Here is a 17,899-nt window from a genome sequence, read left to right on the forward strand (position 1 = left end):
GTTCCAGCAACAGAAAAGCATTTTCTGGACCAAAATGTGGCCGCCACTATGAGCTGGAAGTCGTAGTGAATGACTTTGTGAGGAAGCAGCGACATTGCTTACCTGTAACTGCAGAAATAATTCAAGTAAAAGCACAGCGGAAAATGTAGGATTTTAAAGGGAGCTGCAATTGGGCCTGAAAAATATGTGGAAAAACTCGTTGCATTTCAGTGCTACATCATCAAACTGCGCACCGGAAATTCATGCTGGTTTGTACAGCTGATGGCCATAAACTGCCTTCATTCATTTCACACGGAAGACTTTACTGAAGTCCAAAGTGTTTCCTAAAGATGTTATTATACATGCTAATGAAATTGGCTGGTTCATGGAGGACATGGTTTGAGTGGATCAGACATGTCTGGCAACGTCGTCGTGGTACCTTGCTAGGTTTGCCACGTATGCTTGTGTTAGATTCGTACGCAGGTCACTATACACCAGCTGTGGAAAATGATTGTTTAAACAAACCTTTTATGGACAAGCAGAAAATATGTATGCACAGTGCCTAATGAAAGAAGATAGGCAATTAACACCTACAGGCCAATTAAGTGTGTAAGCTTGTCTCAAGTGTGTATGTGCATTACTCAATCTTGGAAATGTCTCCCAAGTGAAACTGGTTGTCGCGCATTTAAAAAATATTGTATTTCTAATGCACTTGATGGCACAGAGGATGATGCTTTGTACGAAAGTAGTGACAAGGAGTTGCTAGCATTGATAATAAAACATAAAAAAATCACGACTGTGTTCTGGTATGCAGTGCAGCGAGCTCACCTGCGACGTCACTGCTCACAGCTCACGTGTGTGTAGGTCTGGAACACTGTATTTTGATAGATATTGTGAATTTTCACTGTTGTCAGTGTTTTGTGATGTAATTGTAATTTTAAGTGTCCCAAATCCCTGAGAAGTAGGGCCACTTAATACTCTATCCATCATATTGTCACATAGAAGAAGTTGTAATAGCTGAATGACGAACACTAACTTCACTTAATGCAGGTTTATTCAGCTCTTGCACATACAAGAGTGCAGAGTGAACTGCCTCTGGCCAGAACACATACAGTATATATACAGCTACAGAACATTCCAGTACAATGATTCTTGACATTTGTGGATACTTCTAGAATGTACTCGAACTGAATATAGAAATTAAAATTGTATAGTTCAGGTGAGTTTTGAACTCACGACCCTCCATTTAACAGTTTAGAATCATAACCACTACACCACGGTGCTACTCAGCTTCTTCTGCGACATTTCTCCCTCCTTAAGAGAACAGTGTCTCGGTGTTAAGCCTCCTAGTCTGGGAACAAGTCGTCGGTCCTGCATACTTCGACTCCCAATGACTGATGTTCGCCCTGTCAGTGATCTTCTTAGAACTTCTTTTGCTGCTACACTCTTCGTCACCTTTGCTGCCTGTCGCTGCAGCTTCGAATTTACCCTGGGTTGCAGGATTCTTGTAGGGCTTCATTGGAAGGACATTTACCGTATCCCTGATCTTTCATCGTCTTGTGTTGGGGTCGAAATCTTCAACTTCATAAGTAACATCAGACAACTGTTACAACCTTATAAGGTCCAAACTAGTGCCTGAGGAGCTTCTCAGAGAGACCAACCTTCCAAACAGGAGTAAAGATCCAGACGAGGTCACCAGGCTGGTAGACAACAGGGCATACCTTCGGTGACCGCTTTCTTGAGCCTGCAGCATGCGGAGTTAAGCTAACTGCCGAGCTTCCTCAGCTCTGCTTAACACCTGGCCAATGTAGTCATCGTCCACGTCATCAGGATGTAACGGAAACACAGTGTCCATTGTCGTAGTCTCCTCACGCCCATGCACCAGGAGAAATGGCATAAATCATGTGGTGTCTTGTTTGGCTGTGTTGTAGTCAAACGTCATGAAAGGTAGCACCTCATCCCAGTTGCTCTGCTCAACGTTGACGAACATTGATTGCATCTTGGCCAAGGTCTTCTTAAGGCATTCAGTAAGCCCGTTAGTTTGGGGGTGGTAGGCACTCGTCATGTGATGAGTAATGTTGCACTGATGGTTTATCTCTGTCACAAGATTCGATTGAAAAACTTTCCCTCAGTCTGTAATTATTGACCCTGGGGCATTGTGTTTTAATAAAATGTCTTCCATGATGAATTTGGCTACCTCGGATGCTTCAACTATTTTCACGGCTTTTGTAATCGCATAGTGTGTCAGATAATCAGTACAAACAATAATCCATCTAATGCCACTAGCAGATGTGGAGGTCAATCCCAACACTCTGGAAAGGCGTTTCAGTTGGTGGAATTTGTATGTTGGCCAGGTGGTTTCTGAGGAACTGCTTTTCTCCTCTGGCACTCACGACAGTGCGACACATAGTGACGGAGACTCCTAAATAAACCTGGCCAGAAAAATCTCTTGCGGATTCTATTGTATGTCTTAATAAATCCTAAATGTCCGGCGTCAGGTGTGTCATGGAATTTCTGTAGAACATCTAAGCGCATGTGTTTAGGAATCACTGGTAGCCACCTCTTTCCAAATGGATCAAAGTTTTTCTTGCAAAGCAATCCATTAACTGAAACTTCCTGGTAGATTAAAACTGTGTGCCCGACCGAGACTCGAACTTGGGAGCACTTGCCCGCGAAAGGCAAAGGTCCCGAGTTCGAGTCCCGGTCGGGCACACAGTTTTAATCTGCCAGGAAGTTTCATATCAGCGTACACTCTGCTGCAGAGTGAAAATCTCATTCTGGAAAAATCCATTAACTACCTGAAATTGTCCTTTCACATCCTCTGACCGATTTAAGGCAATCACAATTTGAGATATCTTGGCGTCCTTCTACTCAGCAGAGAGATCCTGGAGTGCAGCGAGACAGTCACTGTCTTCATGAAAGTCTTGATGGCCTTGTACAGGGTTTCTTGAGAGACAGTCGGCATCTTGCTGTTTTCTCCCACATTGGTACACTATGGTAATGTCATACTCTTGAAGACGTAGTGCCCACCTGGCGAGTCTGTTGGATCCTTAAGACCTGTCAACCAACAAAGTGAGCGATAGTCCGTAATAACTGTGAATGGCCTTCCATAGAGTTACTGTCGAAATTTGCACATGACCGAGATCACAGCAAGACATTCTCTGTCTGTAGTTGAGTAGTTTCTCTCGGCTTTTGTAAGTGTCCTAGAAACATAGGCCATGATCTTCTCTTTTCCATCTGAAATTTGTGCCAGAACAGCACTGATTCCATACCCACTGGCATCTGTGTGTAGTTCTGTAGGTGCTCTCTTATCATACAGACCGAGTACGGGGTCAGTCATCAGAGTTTTTCGCAGCGCATTGAAAGAATGTTGTTGACCGCCACCCCAGATAAATTTAGCATCAGCTTTTAACAACTCTTGGAGTGGCCTGCTTTTGATAAGAAAGTCTTTGATAAAACGACAGTAATAAGAACTTAATCCGGGGAAGCTTCTCACATCTCTAATACTTTTAGGAATAGGAAATTCCGTTATAGATCTCACCTTTTCTGGGTCTGGCTGCACACCTTCATTTGACACAAGTTGTCCAAGTATTTTGATTTATTTTGCGCCAAAGAGATACTTTCTTGGATTGAGTTTCAGTCCGCCTTGTTGGAAACACTTAAGAGCGGCGCTCAGTCTTTTTATATGATCATCAAATGTCTCTGAGAACACTGTAATGTCATTTAAATAACAGACACATCATCCACTTCAGGTGACGTAGAAGATCATCCATCATCCCTTCAAAAGTTGCTGGTACATTACACAAACCAAACGGCATTACCTTAAACTCGTACAGGCCCGCAGGGGTGATGAATGCAGTTTTCTCACGATCAGCCTCATCTACTTCGATTTGCCAGTATCCCGAGTACATGTCCATGGTTGAGAAAAACTTAGCCCCGTTCAGACAATCTAGTGTATCGTCAATTCGTAGAAGAGGGTAAACATATTTTTTAGTTGTCTTATTAAGCTCCCTGTAATCAACACAAAAGTGCCAACTGCCATCCTTCTTCCTGACGAGGACCACTGGTTACGACCATGGGCTCTGCGAATGCTGACTGATGTCATTCTTAATCATTTTCTCTACCTTGTCGTAAATTACTCAACGTACCATTGCTGGCACACGATATCCTCTCTGGCTTATTGGTTGATGGTCTCCACTGCAAATCCAGTGCTTCAGTGTCGATTTGTCTGATTTGCTCTTCACCTGTGGACTGAAGATTTCAGAGAACTCTTGAAGAATGGCAAGTAGCTTCTTCTGTTGTTTCTTAGTGAGATTTGGTGATAGTCGAGCTAGAAGATCTTGTCTCGTAGTGGTAGTGCTAATTTTGCTCACAGACTCGGCATGGGAGATTTCTGTGATGCACAGCTGTTTTGCAATTAACGGCTCAGCGTTTGCTAGGCACATGCATCTTGGAAAGATCTGCGGTTCTTGGTGACAGTTAAGTATCCACAATTCACCGAACCCGTTCTTAAATGAGACGTCAGAGGCTCGGATGATAAAGTTATTCTCCAGTGGTACTCTTCTCTTACATTCAACTACAACATCCGTGGGTTGATGCATGACATACACATGACAGTTACCTTTCTAGCACTGACCACAGGAATGATCACTTCATCCAGCAGTCATAGTCTCCACACACTCGGGTGTGAATCCTCCTGTCCACAGTATCTCATCTCGTCTAGCATAATCTTCGAGGGACCACAATCTATAATTGCCTGAGAAGCTTTCAAAGAGTCCCATCCGAGAATGACGTCATGACTACACTCTTGTAAGACAGTGAATTCTAAGGGCTGTGAATGGCCACATATACCCACATGAATGGTACATCTTCCTGTAGGTTTTACATATTTCCCATTAGCCACCTTCAACAGAGATGTTTTGTTGTCGATGAATACAGTTTTCTGCGACTAGCGACGGTACTTCTCCGAAATGACTGAGTATGATGCTCCTGAGTCCACAAGAGCTTGGGCTGGTTGGCCATCCATGAGGATATCGACGTAAGTTTCCTATCGTTTTTGTAGTGCTTAATGGCGGAGGATCATCAATAACGCCTTCTAAAACTCCAACTATCTTACACCATACATTAAGTCTTTCATTTGCATTAATCTTCCTCCTGTTCTTGGTATATAAGGAGAATGGTTTGTCTGTCATTACAATACATGTACAATAACTCTTATTAGGCTGTACACTTAGAGAAAATGTACGAAACTCTATAATATCTCTCTCATTATAGCTCTCAAGTCCTCCTAATGGTGTGTCTCCTCCTTGTATTATGGCAAGAGTCAACCATGAATTACCAACTACCACCTCTGTAGTGGTGCAGGAAAAATTAATCTTACACCCTACAAAAGTAATAGGTCCTCCTAATAGTTGCTGTTGTCCTGTAGGCTTTGGTGTAACATCAAAAGTGTCTACATTCTTGTAAACTGGTAGTCGACTCCTCCTTGAATATCTTCTGCGACGGTAAGGCATGGTTGTGTGTACGCTGCGGCTGCCTCGAGTCGAATGAACATGCTGTTGCCTCACGAGCGAGACTGGGCCCCCTCGAGTGGATGTGGCTACTGATAAGAACGCTCCAGCCAATCAGTGCGCAGCAGAAGGGTGTCGTCGCAACCGGAAGCGAGCAATAACGGCGGATTGCGCTCTGTTAAAACTAGAGCGCGATCCTCCCAGCTCTGGTGGCAGCGAGTGGAACTCGTTTCAAGGTCACCCGCCTTCCAGGGCGTTGCGTCACTACAGTACACAACCATGCTGTTGCTGTAGTGACGCAATGCCTTGGAAGGCGGGTGACCTTGAAACGAGTTCCACTTGCTGCCACCAGAGCTGGGAGGATCGCGCTATAGTTTTAACAGAGCGCGATCCGCAGTGTGCTGTAGTGACGCAACGCCTTGGAAGGCGGGTGACCTTGAAACGAGTTCCACTCGCTGCCACCAGAGCTGGAAGGATCGCGCTCTAGTTTTAACAGAGCATGATCCGCAGTTATTGCTTGCTTCTGGTTGTGGCGACGCCCTTCTGCTGCGCGCTGAGGCATTGCATGGCTATGTGCTGTAGTGACGCAACGCCTTGCAAGGTGGGTGACCTTGAAACGAGTTCCACTCGCTGCCACCAGAGCTGGGAGGATCGCGCTCTAGTTTTAACAGAGCGTGATCCGCAGTTATTGCTCGCTACCGGTTGTGGCGACGCCCTTCTGCTGTGCGCTGATTGGCTGGAGCGTTCTTATCAGTAGCCACATCCGCTCGAGGGGGCCCAGTCTCGCTCGCGAGGCAACAGCATGTTCATTCGACTCGAGGCAGCCGCACGTACACACAGGCATGCCTTACCGTCGCAGAAGATATTCGAGGAGGAGTTGACTACCAGTTTACAAGAATGTAGACACTTTTGATGTTAAACAAAAGCCTACAGGTCAACAGCAACTATTAGGAGGTCGCACCCTTTAGTTTTCCAGGTTGTGGCAGCTAGGTGATCGGCTGGAGCTTCTAAACAGCAGTGAGACCTTGATCGGCATGTTGGGGAGCATCCTCTCCCGCGGCTAGCTTGTGGCGATGGTGATCTACGTCATCCTGCACCCACATCTTCTTGTTCATCTTTGTCATCCCAGAGTTGGCATCAGCTAAGATCGGTTGCTGTCTTCTGGCGCAGGTGTCATCAAATATCCGCCACCTTTCTCGACAATAGCGCACCACATGTCCCGGTCGTCCGTAGTGGAAACATACTGGTTGGTTATCCTGGGTCCTCCAGACATCAATCTTCCTTGGTGCCCAAACAGGTTCCTCATGCGGCATTGTAGGAACATAACTGTGTATGGGTCTTGACATTTTTGCCATTTTAAATGGAAATGAAGGACAAGAGGTTGGGTTCAATGTCTGTTCGACTTCCTCCCTTATGACCTCTTTAAGCGTCTCAGCTTTTTGCTCACCGTGCAATCCAAGTGCCTTCTGAACTTCCTCTCTCACTATCCGAGGAAGAACATTTGTGAAATCAGTTGCTTCCTCCATCACAGACATCGTTACGATGTTTGGAATCCGTTCAAACTTCTTGCCTAAAATTCTTTTTTGATGCAATGTTTTGATATACTGGCACCATTTTATGAAGTTGTCTACTGTCAAAACCTCCTGCAGGAGTAGGGCTTGCTGCATGTCCTCAGCAACACCCTTCATGAGATGTGCAACCTTATCTTCCTCCTTCATTCTAGGATCCACTATTTTGCACAGCTCCAAGACGTCTTGAATGTAGGAACCTGTAGTTTCTCCTGGACGCTGTGCCCTGCACTTTAATTTATCTTCAGCCTTGCACTTCTGTCATTGTGTCGCCAAAATACTTGCACAGTTCCGCCTGGAATACTTCCCAGCTTGTGAACTTCTCCTCGTTCTCATACCATTACTTGGCAGTGCCCTCCAAATAGAAAAATAAGTTAGCCAAACACACGGTGTCATTCCATTTGTTACATTTGGCTATACGCTCATATACCCTCAGCTACTTGTTTGGATCTTGGCCGTCATCGTCAGAGAACCTGGAAGGATGTCTCATGTAGTGGCACACAGTTGCTGTCATCATAACGTCGTCTTCTTCTGTCTCCAGTAGATTGTGATCTGTTGAATATGGCTCGAACTCGGGTTTCTCACAACATAAACGGCGGCTCTGTCGTGGCCTGATTGGAGCCACTGTGTCATCAATAATGTGCGCTATCACAAGTTCCAATATCCAGCGTCTTCACTTAACGAAGGTTTATTCAGCACTTGCACATACAAGAGCGCGGAACGAACTGCCTCTGGCCAGAACACATACGGTATATATACAGCTACAGAACATTCCAGTACAATGATTCTTGACATTTGTGGATACTTCTAGAATGTACTCGAACCAAATGTAGAAATTACAATTATACAGTCCAGGTGAGTTTTGAACTCATGTCCCTCCATTTAACAGTTTTGTATCATAACCACCACACCATGGTGCTACTCAGCTTCTTCTGCGAGAATATGATGAGCCATATCTTTCACTTTTTAGTGCGGCTTGAAATCGGGGTAAAATTTATTTATTTATTTACTTTTTTTACTCCGAGTCTCACTTCTGGGGCGCGGCTTGCATCCGAGGTCGGCTTGCAATCAGGTAAATATAGTAAATACAGTATTTGCAGCAGTTTCTAGTGGGATTTTTCGGAACTTCCGTAGGCTTTGCATCCAAATGCAAGCATAATGTAATATGGGCTTTAAGAACCTATGAACCCCATCATTTATATTGGATATGATCTATCATCTTCCATATTGATTCCTCAGTACATGCACAAGCAAGCTCGAACTTAGCCAACCGTGGCCGAAGACTAACAATGTACAGTGTGCTAACACTCACGCCGCTTTGCATGCTTGTATGCGGCCGAGCTCTGTCCGAGTCTGAACGTTCGTTGCAGCATTACTGTGTAGCGTCAGTTTACGCAAGTTTGCATCAGTTCATGTATTATTGTGTATTGCATGGAGAATCCAGCTGTATATCAGTTTGTTCACTCACATTTGTTGTAGTGAAGTTGACTATGGCAGCAAAAAGAAAAACTCTATCTGACGCGGAGAAAGTGAACATGATTCGGGAAGTGGAGAGAGTTGCAAATGTGCCAGTAAGTGAAATGGCTCGACGCCTGGGACTTGCACAGTCTTCATTGTCAGAATAAGGAGAAGATTCTGGATCAAGAAACGCAGTGCAGTTCAAAAGCAAAGCAGAGAAAAATTTTTAAAAAGTCGCGGTGCGAAGAAATGGAATCGAAGCTAATGGAGTGGTTCAGTGGAGCACTTGCTCCGTATACGATATCAGGGAAACTTGGGCTAACAGAATTCAAAGCTTCGAATGGTTGGCTGGATAGGTTCATAAAACGCTATGGGATAACTTGCAGGGCAGTATGTGGAGAGAGTGCTGCAGTTAGTGATGAAAGTGTTGAACACTGGAAAGAAGAGGTACTGCCACCCCTCATGGAAGGTTTCGAATCTTGGGATGTGTACAGGGTGGATGAAACATGCCTGTGTTACCAACTCACACCCTCTGAAACCTTAAGTGTTAAAGAAAAAGCATGCCATGGAGGAAGAATAAGCAAGCAGAGAATTACTACTGTTCTCTTATGCAGCAATGCAGATAGCAGTGACAAGCTGGATTCCATAGTAACTAGAAAGTTCCACAAACCACGTTGCTTTAAGAGCAGTGCTATGCTGCTATGTAAGTATTATAGCAACAAAAGTGTTTGGATGACTGCGGACTTGTTCAAAAAGTTCTTGCAAGCTTTTAATACACGAATGGGTGCTAGAAACAGGAAGGTCGTTCCCTTTACGGACAAGTGTCTTGCTCATCCAACAGACTTAGGATTTCTGCAGAATGTGAAAGTGCATTTCTTTCCTGCAAATTGCACTATCTGACTCCAGTCCATGGATCTATGGATTATTCACAGCCTGTAAAGCGAGTATTGGAAAGCTCTTGTCCTTAAGGCACTTGCCTTTATTGATAGGAATGAAGTGCTTAAATTGAACATCCTGCAAGCAATGTATGTGCTCACAGGAGCTTGGAAAATGGTAACTAAGGAAACCATCTCAAATTGCTTTCATAAGGCTGTATTTAATGAAATGAGCACTCATGACAAAGATGGTGGCGAAGCAGTAGTGGACATGCATGATTGCGTGCAGGTATCCAACAATTTACCCCTCATTTATGATGAATTTGTGGCTTGTGATGATGATGGCATCACTACATGCATCCGAGATGTTGAGGAAATCTGCAAAGATGAAGTAAAGCAGAATGATGAAGATATCGAAGAAGACAATGATGTTAGGCATGAAGAAATGCAAACACTGTCCTTCAGTGAAGCTACTGCCAGCATAGACATTGTTCGGAGATTTTTCACAGCATTTAAAGTGGAAAACCCTGTAATAGACAGAGTAAATCAATTGGAGATGGTCATTTAGAACCTAAAATCCAACAGTGTTAAAAAGCAGACACAACCATTTTTGATTACAGGTATTTCAAAAAATGAAGCACTGTGGAAGTTGTGTAAATATGTGTTGTATATAGGAAAAGTAACTTGATTTATTATATTATTGTAATTGTGTAAGTATTTTGTGGATGTTTTAATTCTGTAGTGTGCTGGGAAACTACAATCTTTGACTACTGTATTAGTGCTACAGAAAAAGTTGTAATTGCAGTATAGTCTGTAGGATACGTATATCATTGTTTTATTGCTGTTATTGTGTGAATTATGTGTGTTGGTGCAATTCATGTCAATACAGGCAAAGAGTTCTGGAAAAGGTTTGCTTTCTATCGAAACCTCGATTTAAAGTAAACCCCCATTTAATGTTAAAAAATTCTGGCCCCTAGAAAAATGTTAAATAGGGTTTCTACTGTATTTAAAAAATGGACTGAGTTAAGATAACCATACACCACTTAGTGAGGAATTGGGCAGGAGACAGTTGCCCAAACAGGAATTGAAATAGTTCATATTATGATTTTGTATTATTCTTTAGAACACACACACACACACACACACACACACACACACACACACACACACCACTGAGAGAGAGAGAGCACTGACTGACTGACTATGTTGCATAAGGTAAGATGGAGTAGGATAGGCATTCCAAAAAAAAAAAAAAAGGAATTGAAGATTTATAGACATGTAGAAACATAAATCAAACTAAATTCAAGTAATGTGAGAAATAAGAAACTGTTTGGATGAGGAATAGTGGTGGGTGAGGGATGGAGCTGTGGGAACAGGGGTGCAAGTGGACTGATGTTAGGAACTAGCTGAGATTGATAAGAGAGCTAAGAAGTTGAAGGGGGCAGTTCCCACATACACAATTCATAGAAGCTGATGGGGGAGAAAAAGCAAAGGATCTAAAAGAGACAGCTGGTGAAGAGAGACATGTCATTTCAACAATGTGTCCTGCTAGTGTGTGGTCAACATTGCTCATGGTTACAATTTGGCAGCAGCTAGCAGCTGTTCATATGAGTGTTCAGCTGGTTTGTGGTCTGCTCACATAAAAGGCTGTGCATTAGAGTCAGTATATAATGTAGCTGCTTTTATGTGTGACCTTACCCCGAAGGGGTAGGATGTAGGTACCAGTGACAGATCTGGCAACTGGACCTTTCACATGGATAACAATGACTTGTGATAAGTAGTGGAAGCATGAGTGGCATAAGGTTGCACCAGGATATTTCATAAATTTGATAGGCAATGGAATACTACTTTGAGAGAGTTGGGAAGGTTTTTCAGAGCACTGTAAAAGTTAGCCAGAACCCTCATCAAAGGTGCAATTCGATTCTTTAGTCTGAAGGTGATACTGACTAATGTTTGTGCCCTTTTTGTATTCAGTTAGTGAGTTATGTTAGGAGTATGAAAGGATTTGTTGTGAAAATGAATTGTACTTAAGTTTGAAGTCTGAGAGGGGGGAGGGGGGGGGGAGGGGAGGGAATGTCAGGGGTGGAGTAAGGGTGGGTAGTGCCTGCTGTGAAGGCTTTGGTATGACCTTCAGCCCTCCCTCCCTCCAGCCTTGCATCCATTTCACTTTGTCTCTATTAGCTCACCAAGTTACGCTTTGGATGTCAACTTCCACACACCTGATAGCCAAATAAAATCTCTGTCCACATCAAATGCCACGTGTAAGTATATTACTATTGTCACAAATGAACTAAAATTGGCTTTAAAAGCAAAAATTATTCAACTGTACCTTCTATCGTATGAAACTGATTGTAACAGAAAACTCAAGTCTATGTTGCTTCGAAGTTTACAAGGATTATACATTTCATTGATCAATATTTTTTGACAGATTAATTGAGCTGCTAATAGTGAGCTTCCGGATGTTCGGCCGAGTTGTTTCCATTTTCTGCACAGTATTTTGACGACCGATCCAGCCACCTTCTTTAGGTGCTGCGAGTTTTGCTATTTTGTGTACTCGCTATCTGGACCTCAACCAGTCCAGGCAGCAAATACACCTAATAGAAAATCTCACAGCATCAGAAGAAGACAGCTAGGTTGGTCATCAAAATATTGTGCAGAAAGTGGAAACAACAGTTTGACTGAACACCTGGAAGCTTACTATTCATCAGTTGTGGTGAGTAAACCTGAGAGGTGAAATTGAGCTGCTCCTTTTAACTCTTTTATTTCTTTATTCTACTGTTTCATTGGTACTGATTCCTTGTAGGATGTTGGTGGAAAAATTCTATGCCAGTCTTCAAATGTAAAGGTGTCCTCATTTGAAGATGGTACACGTTTGCTTCTTGGTGGAAAAGAGGCTGAGGTAAGGGGCTTTTGAACATTTTTTGTTGAATTTTCTTCTCTTTTTGTATGCTGATATTTTATCATTTGCCATGAATATTAAGTCTCAATAAAGTAATATTCTTTTTACTGTGTGCAGATTGTGGATGAAGTGAAAATAATTGACTCTATCAGTGTGTCCAGTAAAAGAACGCCAGACAGGCAGAGTGATCAAAAGCCGACAAAAAAAGCAAGAAAAGACATACCAATTCTGCATAAAAAACCCTCAAATTTTTGTGGTCAAAATTATAGGCCCTTGGTTATGCCAAGTCCCCCAGATGAGCATCGGGTTAGTACAGAATTCTTAAATTTGTAAGCAGTTCATGTGATTAAAGTTCAAATTCTTAATCATAACATTGTCTAGTAAGAGTTCATCTCACATTTTATTATTAATAACTGTTTTAAACATTTGTAATCTTCTTAACTGAACAATTATATTGTTTAAGTGATGTAATTATAAATAATGTGTTGATGAAAATGAAACAGTAGTTATTTTTTCATAAAATAATTTCAAAAAATATTATCTGTAGTAAATCACGAATTTCTGTAATTATACCTATAGAGTCTAGACAGAAACACTTCAGCATAACAAATCATAAAATAAAGTTCATGAAACAGCATTTGTCATTGTAGATAAAGTTGCATGAAATTGGCACCCAAAACTGCAAACAAAATAGTTTTATGGACCTTCAGTAGACACAATTCGACCTTTACAAAGCTATACTAAACTACCTAAGAAGGTTTATTTTTGGTTCTTCATGGCAGCTGCATTCTGGTCTGAGCTGCCAGACATGGCAGTTATATGTATGTGATGTGTGCTTGCTAGTGTGAATGAGTGTGTGTGTTTTTCCTATTTTGACTAAGGCTTTGGCCAAAAGTTAATGTGTAAGTGTCTTTTCATTGTGCCTGTCTGCAGCTCCGTGTGTCATTTTTACGCTTAGTATCAATCTGTCTTTTCCTTATATTGTTGATTTTCCGACCTGGAGTTCCTATGTTTTGTATAATGATTGATTTGAAGCACTGGTGTTTGTGCATTTACATATTCCAATTCTGTTATGACATTGTTTATGGTAGGCATTGAGGGAACAGATAAAATTGTAACTACCCTCCATACTCAATAACAAAGCTGACTGAAAACTTTATGTAACTGTCTCTTCAAACTTGGACATTAAGCAAATCAGTATGCTAATGAGCAGTTTAGTTTCTGGAATTTAAGTTAACAATTTTTCCAGTAATAGTTATCGTTTGTTCAGTGCAACAGTGTATAATTCCTAACACTTGTGTAGCTTTTGATTCACAAAGGCGTGAGCTGTGTTAGGAGATCCACCAGAATTGAATTGTATATGTTCTTGTTCTTAAGTTTCCTGTAATCACTTCTATATTACTCAGTTAGACAAAGTACGTAAATTCTTCATGATGTTCCATTTGTTCATCATGTCTGCACTATCAACTTCTGGTTCTTAATATTTTCTCACAACATAGCTGTATGAATCCTTCACTGTTGTGGTCATTTCATATCAACACCTTGGATACTGTAGTTCTTTTTAGTTTACATGCGTGCTGTGAAAAATTCTTACTACAGACTGCTTACTAACCCATTACTGACAGTCTCTGACAATGTTTACTTTAAATGTCACGCACTCATGTCCATGGATGCCACAGTATGCATGCAGCAGCTAGGATACAGTTACTTACAACATACAAGAAAATGTTATTCAAGACACCTGTGCAATGTGACTGTGATATGCTAAATTAATGGAATAGGGGTCAAAATGGATGTGGCTGATGAACGATTCACAGAAAAGATGGGTGTGTGTCACACATGAAAATTTGTGCAACACAGATCAGGGACAGATCTTCTTACCCAGATTTTAGTGAACCTTGGCATTAATACTGTATTTGCTAACCTCCAGTTCATCTAATATCTATAAAACCTCACTGTAACCAAAACCTCACTTTTGATGTTGTAAGGTTGAGGCAAAGAGTAGTAGATTGGACATAACCTCTAACAATACTGAAGTCTGGTCTTGTATCTCTCTCTCTCTCTCTCTCTCTCTCTCTCTCTCTCTCTGTGTGTGTGTGTGTGTGTGTGTGTGTGTGTGTGTGTGTGTGTGTGTGTGTGTGTCAGTGCTGGACTCTTGTCTTTGTAGCATATAATGACACAGCGTCAAAACCTGGTGATAGCTAGTATAGCAGGATGATACAACTGTGTCAACAAAAGGAAGAAAGAACCATTTTTAAACTTCGAAGAAAATCTGGAGCAGAGTCCAGTACACACATGTATGGAGGAAAGCAGTTACTGTCTCCTCCTGTTACCACAAATGGATTACATGATAACACAAGAGGCTCAAAGAGAAGCTGAGGAGAAGGAAAACGAGCTCTGTCCACAATAGCTGTTTACAGTACTAGCTGTCGATTAAAATGTTCAATGACAGCTGAGAATGTGGATTTAGACAAGACTATTGTGCATGAAATTGTTACCAAGGATTTGCAGATGTGCTGATCTGTTACGCATGATGATAACATGCACAATCCCACTTCCCCGCTAGTCTAAAAGCACCTCATGAAGACCAATGTAGAAGTGCTGATCCAACCCTTGTACAGAAACGATCTGTCTCACAACAACTTACTGTTTCTTTGTATTTAGGGAATGCTAATACTCCACTTTTCAACAGTTATTTGTCAGTTAAACATGAGGAAAATGTAGGATGCTGTACCAAATGTTAAAAATACTATATTATTCCTGTGCTTTATTTTTGACAACAAACTAACTTGGCAGTCAATTACCTGATGTGTCAGAGATTGCTCAATGAACAGAAAAACCTAAGGGCCTCAGACGATGGGCATGATAAACTGAGAGGTCATGTCTTTCTGATGTTCTTCAAGGCAGTTGTTTGAGCATGACTTGATTATGGCTGTGCAATTTTTATGTCAGCAAAGAAATTTTTTTTAAAGAATTGAGTATTTTACTGTCAACTGTTTGACATCTACGAAGGTCTTCCACTCTTGAAATATTTAAAAAGTGAACATAAAGTCTATGAAACATTTACTGGATAGACCACCATTGTGTCTGCGTGGAAGAGACAGTATGATTGTAGCATATACTCTGTTTGATAAATCTTATATACCTATTGATGATTTTGTGCGTATGTTGCTAATACTTTTTAAAAAGTGATTTTACTGTGATGTACACACAAGCTTCTAAAATAGTGAACAAGTTAGGGTATGTTGCAATATCCTTTTGTTGTATCCATATGATGTGTGTCTTTAATTTGTTCGTTATTCGTGACACAGAACTGAAAGATTTAATGGTGATCCTACAGTACTTCAGACATCTCTGTCAAGCAAACTTCCTGCTCCAATTCTTGTAATGTTCAGCAATTTATACAACAAACATAACCAGCAGACAGAACCATCCAGAACATTCAAGACATCCTCAAATACTCCTCATTTCAAGGAAAGGAGATGTTTTTTAGTTTGATGGGCTGTATTGGGGTAGGCGGAAATGTCCCAGCATGTGTGTGATAAAATGGGGCAAAACAACTTTATACAAATATGTATGTTGTTGACACACTGTCTAGGAAGTAAAAATATACTGGAAAGACAGGCTGGATACTGTTGGTAGCACATGTGCCAGAATCGGATCTCTTAAAGAGGTAAATACATATGTGGACTGAGTTAACTAAGTGAAGAGCAAAGCCCAAGGTTAGCCAAAAATAGTAATTCGTATGTTTATGCTCATATTTTACATAAGGATCACAAGGATAAAATAGGAGAAGCTGTGGAATTTACAGTCAGATATTGCCCATTTTTATTCCTGTGCATCCTCAGCAAATAGAATGAGAGGATGAAATGATGTACCCTCTGCTACACACAGTAATATTACTTGCAGAGTACATAGAAATAGAAAGCCCGTGTGTGACTAGGGGAGACCTGTAGCCGGAATAGATAGATGATGACAATAAAATAATGTTGACCAAGCCCATGAATCTCCTTTTAGTAGTGTTGTTGGATGAAAGTCACATTACGAAGCTTTACATAAGACATTGCCGGATAACACATTGACATCTATTCATATGGGAAGACCCAGTAGAGTGTGTTAGCCATGGTGTGCCATTTTATTAGGCTGTGCCTTGATGGGAGAACAATATTAGAATTTCAGGGTTATCTGCCTCCCAGTTTAGGTGACAGTGTGATAAGTATGGTAATTATTTTGGAAAAAGTCTTTGGATATATACGAAATTAACCCAGAATATACCATAAGCCATTAATGAATGAAAATAGGACAAGCCAGTCAACTTTGTGACATTTTCATTTCCAATGTGTGTGTGTGTGTGTGTGTGTGTGTGTGTGTGTGTGTCAAATCCCACCACAGTAGCACTGATTTATATATGAACTAGCACCACATACAATGAAAAGGTTGAAGGAATGTATGATGTTATTCAGATAGTTAAGGGAGTCAAATATTTGTGTAATTTGATAGGAAAAGGAAGACTAACAAAACAAGACCTGTGAGAAAGGAATGAGGAGGTAATCTTCCTGGTGGAATTTTACACAAAGAGTAAATTAATAAATGGTAACACTTGGCTTAAGAATCATAAGAGAAGGTTATATATGTGCAAAAGACGCCAAGATATGGGAGAGTTTCATATAGATTATATAATGGTAAGACAGAGGTTTCAGAATCAGATTCTAAACTGCAAAACATTTCCTGAATCAGATTTGGACTGTGACCATAATTTAATTATGGACTGTTGAAATTGTAGAAAGGTTAATAGTTAAGAAGATAAGACCTGCATAAATTAAAAGAATCAGAGAGTGTTTAGAGTTTCAGAATTAACATTGGCCCAAAACAAGGGAAAGGAATATAATCAAGGCAAATATGTAGCTTTAAGACATGGAAAAAGTCAAGACAGCAGAGAATAAAATAGGCAAGAGGGTAAAGCCCACTAGAAATCATTGGATATTAGACAAGATATTGAATTTGATTGACAAGAGACGAAAATGCAGCAAATGAAGCAGCCAAAAGGAAATAGAATAGTTTAAAAAATGAGACTGATAGAAAGTGTAAAATAGCTAAGCAGGTATGGATAGAGAATTAAAATGCAAGGCTGTAGAATCACGCAGGTCTATTGAGAATATAGATACTGTCTATAGGACAACTTAAGATATCTTTGGAGAAAAGGGAAGTAATTATCTGAATATCATAGGGCTCAGATGGCAAGCGAGTACTAAGCAAAGAAGGGAAAGCTAAAATTCGGAAGAAATCTCTAGAAGTGCTATAAAAGGGAAATGAACTTCAAGACAACATTGTAGAAAAAGATGATGAAATGGGAGATCAGAAATTACAAGAAGAATTTGACAGAGCACTGAAAGACCAAAGTCAAAGCAAGGTTCCTGCAGTAGACTACTTTCTCTTAGAATTATTGAGATCATTGGGGAAACCAGCCATGATAATACTATTCCACCTAGTATGCAAGATGTGTGACACAGGAAATAACCCCAGATTTCAAGAAAAATGTAATAATTCCGACTCCAAAGAAATCAGGTGCTGTCAGGTGTGAATGATGCCGAGCCAGTGGGGGAATGCTCA

General features: G+C 41.1%; 1 protein-coding gene across 4 annotated transcripts in view; it reads left to right on the forward strand.

The window, feature by feature from the left end:
• LOC126475439 (DNA repair and recombination protein RAD54B-like) overlaps positions 1 to 17,899 on the forward strand; it is a 343,815-nt gene that overhangs the window by 31,873 nt on the left and 294,043 nt on the right. For all 4 annotated transcript variants that reach the window (XM_050103292.1, XM_050103293.1, XM_050103295.1 and 1 more), the window contains exons 4-5: positions 12,194 to 12,289; positions 12,407 to 12,595. In XM_050103292.1, coding sequence (XP_049959249.1) covers positions 12,194 to 12,289; positions 12,407 to 12,595 — 285 coding nt within the window. The remainder of the gene's footprint in view (positions 1 to 12,193; positions 12,290 to 12,406; positions 12,596 to 17,899) is intronic.

The sequence above is a fragment of the Schistocerca serialis genome, chromosome 4 (assembly GCF_023864345.2).
Source record: "Schistocerca serialis cubense isolate TAMUIC-IGC-003099 chromosome 4, iqSchSeri2.2, whole genome shotgun sequence".
NCBI classification, from domain to species: domain Eukaryota; kingdom Metazoa; phylum Arthropoda; class Insecta; order Orthoptera; family Acrididae; genus Schistocerca; species Schistocerca serialis.